General features: G+C 38.8%; 2 protein-coding genes across 3 annotated transcripts in view; both read left to right on the top strand.

Moving 5' to 3' along the window:
* The first annotated feature begins 201 nt into the window (after positions 1-201).
* Positions 202-5,486, top strand: nipal3 (NIPA like domain containing 3). The gene is made up of 11 exons (XM_005477153.3): positions 202-444; positions 1,040-1,108; positions 1,403-1,574; positions 1,726-1,785; positions 1,945-2,090; positions 2,640-2,736; positions 2,892-3,027; positions 3,156-3,244; positions 3,426-3,489; positions 3,820-3,914; positions 4,045-5,486. The coding sequence occupies exons 1-11, from the start codon at positions 409-411 to the stop codon at positions 4,230-4,232; spliced, it is 1,152 nt and encodes a 383-aa protein (XP_005477210.1). The 5' UTR covers positions 202-408; the 3' UTR covers positions 4,233-5,486.
* A 1,920-nt stretch (positions 5,487-7,406) lies between these two features.
* The window catches only part of rcan3 (regulator of calcineurin 3), a 43,001-nt gene continuing 37,577 nt past the window's right edge, over positions 7,407-12,830 (top strand). Inside the window, exons 1-2 of one of the 2 annotated variants that reach the window (XM_005477148.4) lie at positions 7,407-7,547; positions 9,124-9,389. In XM_005477148.4, the coding sequence (XP_005477205.1) occupies positions 9,180-9,389 (210 nt within the window). In that variant the 5' untranslated portion in view covers positions 7,407-7,547; positions 9,124-9,179. Of the gene's footprint in view, positions 7,600-9,123; positions 9,390-12,830 lie in introns of both variants that reach the window. The other variant, XM_005477147.4, reaches the window with a different exon arrangement.

The following is a 12,830-nucleotide window of genomic DNA, read 5'->3' as shown; positions in this document are numbered from 1 at the left end:
TCGCATGCGGTACTGCTATCTGACTGCTAAACTACAGTAAATAATAAGAGAAGCCATTAAAAAAAAAGTGAGCAGTAAGAATAACAAAAAAAACAAACAAACTTAGAAGTCACTGCATACAATAAGAATCAGACACGCCTTAAACCGGCTACACCCTCGTCTAGCTTGTTAACAAAAACTGCGAGCGTGCGCGGTCACATGACTGGCTTGCGTCACTAAACAGGTGAATTCAATCCGGAAGTGAGATGCTCCTCGTCTCAAAGATGGTGTCTTTCTGAGTGTAGCGCTAAAAACAGAAAAATGGACACGCACAAAAATGAGCGATAGATACTTTACGTCAAATCAGAAGCAACCGGACAAGGTGAAATATCCGGTACTTTTCCGAGGACGCGTGTGTATGTAACAGAAATGGACGACAACGGAATCGAAGTAGGGTCCTACACGGTGAGACGCTTAGTTTAAAAACAGTACTTTAATGTTTAATCGACTATTAATATTGTATGTTTACCTCTTTACTTTAGTAGCGGGTGTCTAAACGCATACAAAAGCGCTGTTTTCATGGTTTTAAAAATTCAGGTTGTAACAAAAGTTGAGCTACAAAGTCAGTGTTTCCTGTTATTGTTTTATAACAGTGGTGGCAGGGCGTAATTGGCATCCCCCCATCCCTGTTCGTCTTATTTCTTTGTTGTAGTGCTACGAGTGGCTTTTAGCACCAGTATTGTTCATCTGGTCTAGGTTAAAGTCCAACTTCTACGTCTTGGCCTTCTGCTTTGTATGTTTTATCTAGATTCATTCAAAGTCTCGTTTTATCTGACTAGACGGACACGTTGTGCATTTGTTGTAGACAAAGCTGCCAACGCATCCGCTTTAATCACTCTGCGTTATATATTTGAATGTTCACAAGGAGTTATGCCATAAAAAAGTTAACTTCCCTTTCTTTCTTTTTGTCTTGTGGTGTAAAAAGATAGTTTTGAACTGTGTTTATTTAACTTTTATCGATTATGTGAATTTTAATAAATGTTTTCCCCTTTCTTTTTAGGACAACCTCATCGGGACTTTACTTGCAATTTTTGGAAATGTGCTTGTCAGCATTTCTTTAACCATTCAGGTACATGGCTCCTTCTTCTCTATGAAAAAACATTCATGTCTTTAAGTTGATACACAGTGTTATCAATGTTGTCTCTGCCCTTTGTCAGTCAAGTCCTCTAGCTTCTAGGTAAAGCTAGGTCATTGCAGGATTTTAAAATTATGTGGAATAAATGATATCTGCTGTCATCTCTTATTTAAATGTTCTCTTTTATAGTTTGATTTAGGCCTTGTTTATGTTTGCTTTGCACCGTGTACTGCTGCTTACGCTCTGTCACAGCTGTGTTTTACCTGCATGTTTTTTTTTTGTTTGCAGAAATACAGCCATGTGAAGTTAGCAGGAACAAAGGACCATCGTGCCTTCTATCGCACTAAAACCTGGTGGTCGGGTTTTGTATTCACCTGTCTCGGGGAGCTAGCAAACTTTGTCTCTTATGCGTTTGCCCCTCTTGCTATTGTAGCCCCTCTCAATGCCGTCTCAGTCCTGAGTAAGTATTTACTCCACTTTCAGATATATGTATTGTATTTTACAGATAGATATTCCAACCTTAACCAATATGTTGTTTAAAAAAATACAACAAATTAAAAGAAGAGCTTGAATTAAAACTTCAGATTGTTCCCTTTGAAATTGCTTTCCAGCTAGCTCAATTTTGGGCTTCATTTTCCTGCGTGAGAGACTGAAACCGAAGGACTTCGCAAGTAAGTTCAGAATATGCATGTGAACTGAAATTGTGACATTGTATGCTAATTTCTTGCTGCTCTACTGACTGAAATTATAAAGCCAAAGAGTTTGTCCAGTACACAGTAAATAAGATCTTTAATTCTGAGTTTGCTGATTTTCACTTTGTGATATTTCAGAGCAGTTCGGCCTCGTCTTCCTGGGCTACATCTTTGTTATTGGAGGGGCATACCTCCTTGTATCATTTGGACCGAACTCTCATGAAAAACTTATAGCAGCTAACATTGTGAAGCACCTTGTTGGATGGCCTGTTCTCCTGTATTTGGTAAGATATCTCTTATAGATAGACAGTTTTCAAATGGTTCCTGTCTGTAGATAAGATGTTCTTAGTTTAACAATATAACAATAGATAAAAGCTAATATAGAGCCTGACAGGTGAAACAGTGACACTTTTAAATAGCCCAGTATATGTCATGTCTGTTGTATGTTGTGTTAAAGCAAATCTCTTAAAGGTAGCTCAAACATACAGATGACCACAGTGTTGTCATTAATGTTGAGGCTGTAGTTTGGAAAACTGGTAAGAATAAATGAGCCAACAAGCTCCATTAAATTGGCACCTAATGCAAGGCTGTTTTACCTTCTGTTCCTTTTTTAATTCGGTCTTCCCTTTACGCAATCATTATAATCCACAACCTTGCACTAAACGCAGAAAAATGACCAGCTCTTTTTATCCTTGTTGGTACTCCGCATACACATTTGTCTCTGTCTGTAAGACTAATTGTGCTATTATTGGACCTTCCTGTGTTTCATGTATTGTTTTTTCTCCATATGGCATTAATTTGGTGTTTATTCTTGTTTTTATCCTAACTGACAGCTCCTGGAGATTATCACATTCTGCCTGCTTTTATACTTCTACAAACGGCGCAAAGCTAACTACCTCGTTATTATTCTGCTACTGGTGGCACTGCTGGGTGAGTGTCCTGCATTGAAGCAATCAATTTCCGACCAAGCTGCTATCATGTTTGTTAGGATACATTATCACATTTCATGTTTTTAAATGGAACCAAAGCTGTCGTTCCTTGTCGCCTTTATTTGCTTACCTACTTTGTGTACTTTTGGCACACAGGCTCAGTTACGGTCTTGACAGTGAAGGCTGTGTCAGGCATGTTGGTTCTCACCATCGAAGGCACCATGCAGCTTAACTACCCGATCTTCAGCGTCATGTTTGTGTGCATGGTGGCGTCAGCGATCTTCCAAGCAGGGTGAACTTGCATCACTTGATTGCTTTTTTTTGTTTGTTTGTTTGTTTTTTTAAAAATTGGTTTTAATTGGACGCAGTAGATGAGCATAATTAATACACCACTGTTTTTGTTTGTTACCGTCGTCCTAGATTTCTCTCCCAAGCTTGTAAGCTGCATGACTCCTCTCTCGTCGCGAGTGTCAACTACATTTTCTCCACCATCTTTGCCGTGTTGGCTGGTGAGTCATGTCCTTCTTTGTTGCTGGTTTCTCCATTGTTTTCAGTCGGATTAACTTGTGTGCACAACTCTTTGCGTGTCTAATAGATCATCTGCAGCCCATACCTGCTTTATTTCTGCTACACGCCTTTTAGAGTCACAATGTCAAAGTCATTAGAGATTTGCTGTTTTCTGGTTTTCAGGAGCTGTGTTTTACTTAGAGTTTAACAAAGAAGACATTCTTCACATCTGCATGTTTTTGTTGGGGTGAGTAATCATTTATCATAAGCAGCATTTCTTTTCTTTTTTTTCTTTTTTAAAAAAAATTAGACTTCTGACTGCTTTGGTTTCAGGCACTCGCTGTTGTGCATGCTGTTTTTAGGCTTATTAGGACACTTGATTAGGACAGGGCCACATGTCCTAATATCACCAGTTTTTTTTGTGTGTTTGTTTGTTTTTATACTAATAAACACAATAAAAAACATGCTTGGCAGAAATGTGTTATACAGTATCTCTTTGAAATACTATGAAAAGCAGTAAAACTTTGTATTTAAAAAAAATTAATAAATGTAAATGTTTGTTTTGTGCTTTGTACAGATCTGCAGTTTGCTTCCTTGGAGTGTTTCTTATCACCAAAACCAAGAAAAAGGCAAGGATATTTGAGCCATGCGTCACCTTGAATATGAACAATGGTTTGTATAAATTTTAACATAAACACCATAAATTGTGTCTTTTGAGATTTCAAGCTACGTAGGCTTGCTCTGGCATTTTAGCTCTGCTGAAGTTGTGTTAAGAACCTTTGCCTGTCCGTTCCATTATCAGGTGTCCCGACGATCCACGACAAAGGCCTAGTCATTCAGCCGGACTACAGTGGTTCCTTCTCCTATGGGACTCTTGTCAACAACAATGGAGTGACTCCTGCTCCTCTCCCAGTCCACCTGGAAACGCCACCGCTCGGACCTAGATCCAGTGATGCATCACAAGGCCATCCTGGCATTAAGAGAGATTAAACATTAGTGCATCTCCTGATTCCCAAGTCCTCCATTCAACAATGAATAACATTCAAGTAGCTACAAAAAGCCAACTCTGGCCTGACACTCCTGTGCACATCCTTGGAAAGCTTTCGTTTTTGAAAAGATGTCCGCTGTATTCATTACAGAAATGAACAGAAGAAACCCAAAGACTATTTGATGGGTTTGCAAACTTCACTTGAGAAACAGAGACAGTGTTGCGCCTCGAAGCTGCCTACCTTATACTTGATGTCATCTCGGATACCTCCAGTGAGCACTCCACAAATAGTTAGCAATTTTGTTCCCATTCACTTATTAATGGGGCCATACAATGATCTGTTCTTCCATGGAGGACTCAAATCATGGCTGGTTATAATATAGCTTCTCAGACTTGTCAAATTATATTTTGGCTTTAAATGTTTCCCTCCAACTGTCTTCCATGCAGTTTTCTGCCTTCTCTTAATCCTGGGATTGCACTGCACTGTTTCGTTTCTTAATGTGACCAAACACTGGGTTGCAGTTGTCTTAATTTATTATGATGTATTTATTAATCTTATCTTAAAAGTTTTGAACGTGCCTTGAAATTTGGTTCTGAACTGGATCATTTATTGCATAGATAGTAGCTACAAATTCTGTAGAACATCTGTTGATAAAAGGTGAGGGTAATCTGTCAGGGACTGTCTTAATCAGAAGTACAGTTGGAGTAATTTCATATTGGGGGATTTGAAAAAATAGCATCTTAAAATTGATAAGTAAAATAGGTAATAAGTAAAATAGGTGTAATAACAGAGTATATAAAAAATGAAGCTGTCCATCTAAAACAATGCACATTGTAAATTGAACTTGTAACTTTTGGTTGTCCCTTTTCAACACATGGGAGTTTTTGAGAACACCCAAATCTAGATATAAAAAATGTAGTTAGTGTTACTCAAACCAAATTTTCTTTTCTGCAGTGTCTTTCAAATGCAATTTTATCATTACATGAAGTGATTGTTGCATAAGTGGCACTTTCAGACACTTGCCATCTGCACATGGGTCACTGCATCTCATCAGTGTTATTAGAACAGCTACCCGAGGGCTTGTTGCTTTAACACTGTGTTCAGTATGTGGTTATTGTGGTGATAATTAATGCTATCTTCTAATGAAACTGGGATACTGTTGAAAAACAGCACTGGTAATATAAACGGCAGATTTTTGTCTTTGTAAAATATACAGTGATGTGTAATCTTGTCTCATAAAGTTAACGTAATGCAGCTTTTGTTTGGTCAGAGTTGTGCTTTATGGGTTTTCTGATACATTTTCAGCTCTTTGTTGGCTAAATTGCAACTCTTCACATTAGTGGTTTTAAAATTACATTTGATTTAACTCTTCAACGTTAACACCCTACTGTAATAGCAGGCCCCTATTGCAAGAAGTCAGATTGTGAAATTTCGTCCTTCCTAGATATTCAACTATCAACTCTAAGTGGTATTACCACACTATCGAAGTGTTTAGGAATGACAGCACATAAAGTCACAGTGTCTAAAAGTTGCCAGCATTCAGTTGACTCATTAATGGAAGAGTTCCAATCGTCTTTTGGCATTAACATCAACACAAAAACTGTGCCAGGAGTTTCAGAGCATGGGTTTCCATAGAAGAGCAGTTGCAGGCAAACCTTACATCATCAAGTGTCATATTGAGTTGTGCGAAACATGCCACTACTGGACTCTGGAGCAGTAGAAACAAGATCTGTTGTTCTGTAGAGTCACAAATCATGCTTCTCCGTCTGGCAGTGTGATGGATGAGTTTGGGTTTGGAATGAGGATCTTACCTAGCTGCCAGATGTAAAGTTTGGTGGAGGATCAATTGTACTACAGGGCTGTTTTTGTGGGGCTGGCTTGGTTCCAGTATTTCAGCTTACCAAAACATTTTGTACAGTTATATTGTCCCAGCTTTGTCAGAAAAGTTTGGAGGAGGCCGATTTCTGTTCCAGCATTTAAGTTTGGTGCAGAAGAACTTGAGTGGTTCACATAAAACCCTGGTCTAAACCCGATCAAAAATCTTAAACGAAAACAAAGATTATGAGCAAGGAACTCACATCCAACATCAGTTACTGACTTCACAAATGCTCTTCTGAATAAATGGGCAAAAAATCACACAGTCACAGACGCAGGAACCTTCTGTAGCTGCAAAGGGGGGACCAACTCCATTTTAAAGCCTGCAGAGGTGTCAAACATAAGGCCAGAATCAGCCAACTGTGTTCAGTATTTTCCAAAGTCCACCAAAGACTTTGGAAAATGTAAAGGAAGGGATCAAGTTTTGATTTTTAACTGCATTTTCATGGCTTTTCTAACTGCCCCATGGCCACTCATACTACAACAAAGTAAAAGATAAACAATTAAATGACAGAAAGAAATTTAAGATTTTTGCAATGGGTTAACCATGAAAATAACCATAAAAATAGGACATGCTTTCAATTGGCAAGCATTTTCTGTTTTATAATTGCAGGGCAGTCTAACAGAACTTTTACTTATTTATTGCAATTTAAAGTCAAAGCATCATTTCTACATCATGAAGAAAACCTGAGATGTATTGTTGAAAATTGCATTTCTTTTTCTTATATTAAAATATTTCAGGGGCTAAATGTGTGATTAAACTTCTTTGCACTGACAGGGGGGTTTTCACTGGTCTGGCTGTTAAGCTCAAAATTGACTGCACATGTTCCACAATGTAAAATGTGTTAGACATCCCTGATATAATGTATATCAATCCCTCTATTTGACTTTGTCCTGGAGCCACAAAAACACCAATATTATCGTATTATAGCATGCAATTAGCTTTTGAATTGATAACCGTTGTAAAATCTTCAGAACTACATTTCACTAGTTAAAAGACACAAAGCTTAGGTACCTTATTTTGACTGAGCAACAGGTAGATAGAGGAAAAATAACTGCAATTTATTCTAGAAACACAGAAATGTGTACATATTCAGCTAACTCATGCAGAAGATAGCAAAGCGATCCTTACTGACTGATATGACTCTGAGAAATCCTTCTGACCCCATACAGCAGCGGATTTTGTGCATCTTTGCTGCTTGGCCGCCACCAATCATGAAGCTGCTGCAGCGTCCTCCCCTTTCAGCACGCTGATTGGTCGCTGCGAGCATACGCGCATATTTGATTGGCCCCACCTGCGGATCCCGACGGTGGAAGTAGGCTGCATCGGAGTGAAATAATCCAGTAATAACAAACACCCACGCTTCCGTCAACAGCCTCAAAATAAACACGAACAGCTTCTATTTGCTGCGTTTAACAAAGTCACCGGAAAAATCCTGATGTAAGTGCGCTTGCAATGGGTTGTTTCGGTCGCTTTCGCTGACAGTAGGGAGGTGAGTGGAAATATTCGCATGGGACGCGATTACAGAGGGAAAAAAATAAAAGAGTAACTTCATCCTCCGCGCGCGTCTGTTTGTGTGCTAACTTTTGTGTAAAAATTAAAATTTGTTGAAGCTTAAAAACAACATTTGGTATCGATAGCAAAGTGCTTTAACGCCAGAATCGTATTTATTTATTTATTTATTGCACGAGCTTTACGTAATATCCAGGGGTTTCCTCTGCGTACACGCAACGCAAATTTTGATGTCACGATCCTCTTAAACAACAGGGAGGCGATGTTGCCGGTGCGCTGCCGTCGTTTTCACCATCCCTGTCTTGCTACAAGGAAGTTATATTGAAACAAACTTCCTCGTCGGTGTTATTTTAAATACCTGACAGTTGGCTCTTTTTTTCTTTTTTAGATGTTGGCGTTTTATTGTACTTAATATATTCACAGGAAGTGTCATCTTGTGGTGTATGTGTATATTTATGCCACTAGATGGCACTCTTACCTCAGTGCAGTGTTGGCGGTGCTAACCATCCACCTATCCATTTCTTTTCTTTCTAATTATTTAATTTTTCATATAAAATAAGTGGAAAACTGTAAGTCAACCACAAGTAATTTATATGTATCTTTTTTGAAAATTAAACAATCATTTATAATTTTCTCTTTTTTTGAGGGCTTCTTCACAGTTAGTGATGGTTAAATAAATATTTTATGCCTCATCTTTCTCTTTTTCTATGAGTGAAGAGATTATTTTGTAATTGGGGTCAAATAAAGTCAGCATCATCTTTAAAATATTTGGTAATAAAATTTGAATCGAAGGCAGAGTTATCATAGTTTTCCTAATTAGTTTTTGTTTTTATTTCAATTTGTCTTCAGTTAGTTTCATGAGTGGATTTTCTTATTTCAGTTTAGTTTTAGATTAGTTTTTATTAGTTTCAGTGTTAGTTTGAGTCTTTTAATTATTTTAATTATTAAAAGAGTTTAATTATCTTTTAATTATTATTGCTGTCTAATTATTATACAAGGGAATATGTCTTATTCAAGATTTAGGGAAGTCAGTACAAGTGTTAGAATAAAAACACAAAACAATGAGGAATTCTGTAATAACATTGTATTAAACTAACAGATCCTAAAGCTGAGGATATTTCCTCTCTATTTTTATTTTATTTAAGTTATTTTTTCCAAGTTTACAAATATTTTCAGTAGTTTTAATTTTCTTCAAGTAACATGATTTTCACATCTTAGTTTTAAGTTTAGTCTTAGTTAACTAATAATCTTGCTGGGAGGAAATGGAATAATTGAACTGGGAGAAAATATGACCTACAAATAGGATCCAAACCTTTTTCTTTAATTTATCGTGTTTATTTTGCTTTTCTTAATCTTACTCTCCCTTTCCATCCTACCACTAAGACCTAGTTAAACACCCGCATCTCACTGTCACCTCACACTAAGCCAACTTTTACACACACATTCATCCAGCATCACCAACTTATCTTCCAAATTCCAACCCCCAAACCCACCCTGTTCCCAGTCCCCATCCTCTGTCATTTCCACCCCTCTGTCAGCAGCCGCCTAAAAGCCTTCAAAATGCTGCAAGAGAGCTCCAAGGCATGGAGCAATGGCTCAGAGGCCTACAGCAGTGATCCCGAGGAGGATGATGAGGAGGAAGAGGACATGATATTTGGAGAGAGTGATCAAGACGGCATGGCGGAGGAGATGATGGATCTGAGCGACCTTCCCACAGCGCTCTTTGCGTGCAGCGTCCACGAAGCTGTGTTCGAGCAGGACTTGCACAGGGTGAGCTGCTGCAAAACGCACTTTCTGGGCCGTGTCTTTGTTTTGCGTGACTGGGTGTTTGTGCGTTTGAGTCATCTCGCTCAGTGTGTCAGCCCGTCCAAGACTTAAAGCCTAGCAACACGTGCGCAGTTGTCATCCTGTCTGTCGAAGTCCAGTCACGGTCTCAAGCTGCGCTGCTGATTGCTCAGCCGCAAAAGCACACGCACATATGCACACCTGATGTTGCTGTTTGTTTGCCAGGGAACACGAGTGCAGAGCAGCAGATTACAACATGACATGCACAGAATCATGAGCCACACTCAGACTTGGCCCATGTGGTTGTGCATAACATTCAGGCATCATCTCATGCATTGTATTATTTATATTACAGACCTCATGCAAAAACATACACATATGATGCAGACACAATTATAAGGAACCGTGTCTACGCGCATGCATACTGAATATATTCAGTTAAGGCCTCTTTTGTAAGTGATGCCTTTCTCGTAGCTCAGCAGAATAGCAATACGTGCTATCAGTGGATCCTATTTGCTGGAGGAGGATACAAAGTAAATACTTTTAATTTTCTGCCCTGTAATCCAATTATGCTGTGCTGTCATCCCTCCATCCGTCCAGCTGGCATCGTTACATTTCCCTGTCTTCAAGACTCTTTTCTGTGAGGTCCATCCTCTTGGTCACCCAAAGCTATCAAGCTCATCATCCCCTGATCACAATCTACAAACTTTCCTGTTAACTTTCTTATCTGTCTTACTTACTTTAAATACCTCCCTCCTCCCCCATTCTGTGCTTCTTCGTAGCCTTCTTTTTTTATCCCCTCTATGTATATAAATGCAAAGCAGAGAGGCTAAATCTGGCGCATGCACCAAATCCCTTTAAATGAATCACTCCTGCTTTGTGAGTTTGCTGTTCGTACACCCATTGCTCCTAGCGATCGAGTCCACCCCCTTCCCTTCCTTTTAGTTTTGCCTCCTCACTTCATTACGATTCACACTCTGGCTTTTAAGTGGAAATACCACCCACACACCCTTCAGTGAGACCCTGTCAATAGAGCGTTCTCCATATGTTTCAATTAAATGAGCTACGCTAAATATAGAACTTTTTGAGGTTTATTTAAGACTTCAGAATGAGGGCACAAAGAGATATGAAATAAAAAACAGGTTGGGTGTGGTATTTTCAGAGCACGAACACGGATTTTTATGAGGTTGTTTTTAGCTTGTAGCTGTGCTTTTTTTTATTTTTTCAATTTTACACACACAACCACACACAACCTGTAAATCGTGTTAAATTTGGAAGATTTCAGCATTTGCCTAACTGCTATAAACTTACCTAAATGTGTTGTCAACATTCAGCAGGAACATAGCAACCTACATTTTTGTGTCTTTGGGCTCTTGGCTTTCTCCCAGCTCCGACATTACCTTCTGTTTCTGTTCTCAAAGGCCTGCATGTAGAAGGGATGGGCTGTTGCTGTAATCACACTGTGCTCTTCTAGAGAGGAGAGATGGATAGTGAGACAGAGAGAGAGAAACATTTACCTCCATGTTTATGAGAAGCTCTTAGCACACTGTAAAAGCCTTTTTCCTTTCTTCTGCATTAGTGAAAAGTAAGTAAAACCTAGTGGCACACTTCCACTTTTATCTGCACTATTTTTCGGAAATGGAGAGATGCCTTAAAAGTGTTTGGGGTTTTCTTTTTTTTTTGGTTTGTTTTGTTTTTTTAGGAAGATCAGCTAAGGTCTGACTGGATCAGCTCATGTCTCCACTAATCCTTGGCTTTATTATTCATTTACTAATTTAAATGACGAGTCATTATTAATACAGGACTGCACTACTACACTTAATGATTTAAATGATCATGCATAGCACTCATATCATCTGTCTCAATTAAAATACCTAATGGGTCTTTCTTTATCATTCTGCATGTGTCATTTATAATGTTAGACTTATCTTTTAGGCTATAGGCAAGTGACCTTTATTTTTTAAATGAATATGTTTTTAAAATATTCCAAAAGAGGACTTTTTTGTCAGTTGTTCATACAGAGGATCCAGTTTGGTATTTCCTAGTTTTCAATGTCAGAGAGAACATCTTAGTGTTCACTCTGCAATGTGCTCTTAGAGCAGCTTCTAATTTTGAAATGATTCATTATCTGCTGTAGAGCACCCACAGAAAGCAAGTGTGTTAAGGAGTGAGGGAGTGTGTGGGCAAAGTAACAAGGCAAATGGGTTTCTGTGCTTATGAAGGCAAAGGTCAGGGGAGCCGTCATGAGCTGTCCCCCATAGTGCCTAGCGTATATCAGGCCTAATCAGCACCGAGCAAAGCTTTCATTGCTGCTTCTGCTGCTGTCAGCCTGAGCACTCCTCACTCCATAACCAGTGCAATCAAGCAAGTAGGAGCTGCAGTGCAACACCAAACAAAATGTTCTTATCTTGCAGACAAACAAAATTTGTTATAAGATTAATGTGAATTATGCATGTTAGGTATCCAAATAATTATGTTAACAGCAGGTTAAATCTTACGGCTACTGATACTAATCTACCCACAGTGAATTATGAGATGCCTCTGAAGTTTGTCTCAGCTCTCCAGAGCTCTCTAATTATTCTCATCTCAAGCTGCAGTAAACACATGTCCTCAGCAACAAAGCCAGAAAAATCCACACAGCACTGCAGTACCTACCCAGCAGCAAACGGATGGACAGTCAACGTTAGCTTCTAGTGGCAGGCTGTGGAACAGGATAGCGGAGCATTTAGCAGCTCCGCAGATGTTAGTGTCAGACATCGATGGGGGCAGAGTCAAGCCAAAAAGTAACTGAGCATTAGACTTATAAACTCGAGTGACCAAGTGTTGCATTTACAGTTTAATTCATTATTTAAGTATTTATTTAGCTGAGTAGTATTCACCTCTGAAAATTAAAAACCTTCACTTAAAAAAAGAAACGTTTATGCTTTCTCCTCTTCTGTAGCCCAGCTTTATTGATACCTGCAGCATGAACGCATGAAGGGAAGGAGAAGGAAAAGGGATGTGTATGAATGTGCAGGCAGACCCGTGGGGTGACATTACTTTCTAATTTGCTGAGTATCTCCCTGACATCAGCTGGAAGGAACATCAGGCTGCAGCACATGAAAAATGAACTTGCGTTATATTCATTATGTATTAAAATACTTATCAGATTTAATTACTCATTAATTGAAGGTGCCAGAATGATGTTCCAGAGCTTTATGGCCCGCTTTAACCCTTGGTAACATGAGCATTGCTTCTAATTTCTTGAAACTTCGTTTTTGTTCATACAAAGGGGCCATCCAGTTGGCACAGCAAAACATGTTAACCACTATTAGTAACCACTTTATCTTTAGTGCAAAATTTTCCAGGCTGGCCCTCTTAGCAATGCATTAGCAATATAGCATTGATGTAGTGCTCTAAGTATGTGAAAAGTGAAACTCCTCTCGT

Source organism: Oreochromis niloticus, linkage group LG19 (assembly GCF_001858045.2).
Source record: "Oreochromis niloticus isolate F11D_XX linkage group LG19, O_niloticus_UMD_NMBU, whole genome shotgun sequence".
Lineage (NCBI taxonomy): Eukaryota > Metazoa > Chordata > Actinopteri > Cichliformes > Cichlidae > Oreochromis > Oreochromis niloticus.
This window is presented reverse-complemented; position numbering and strand designations above follow the sequence as displayed.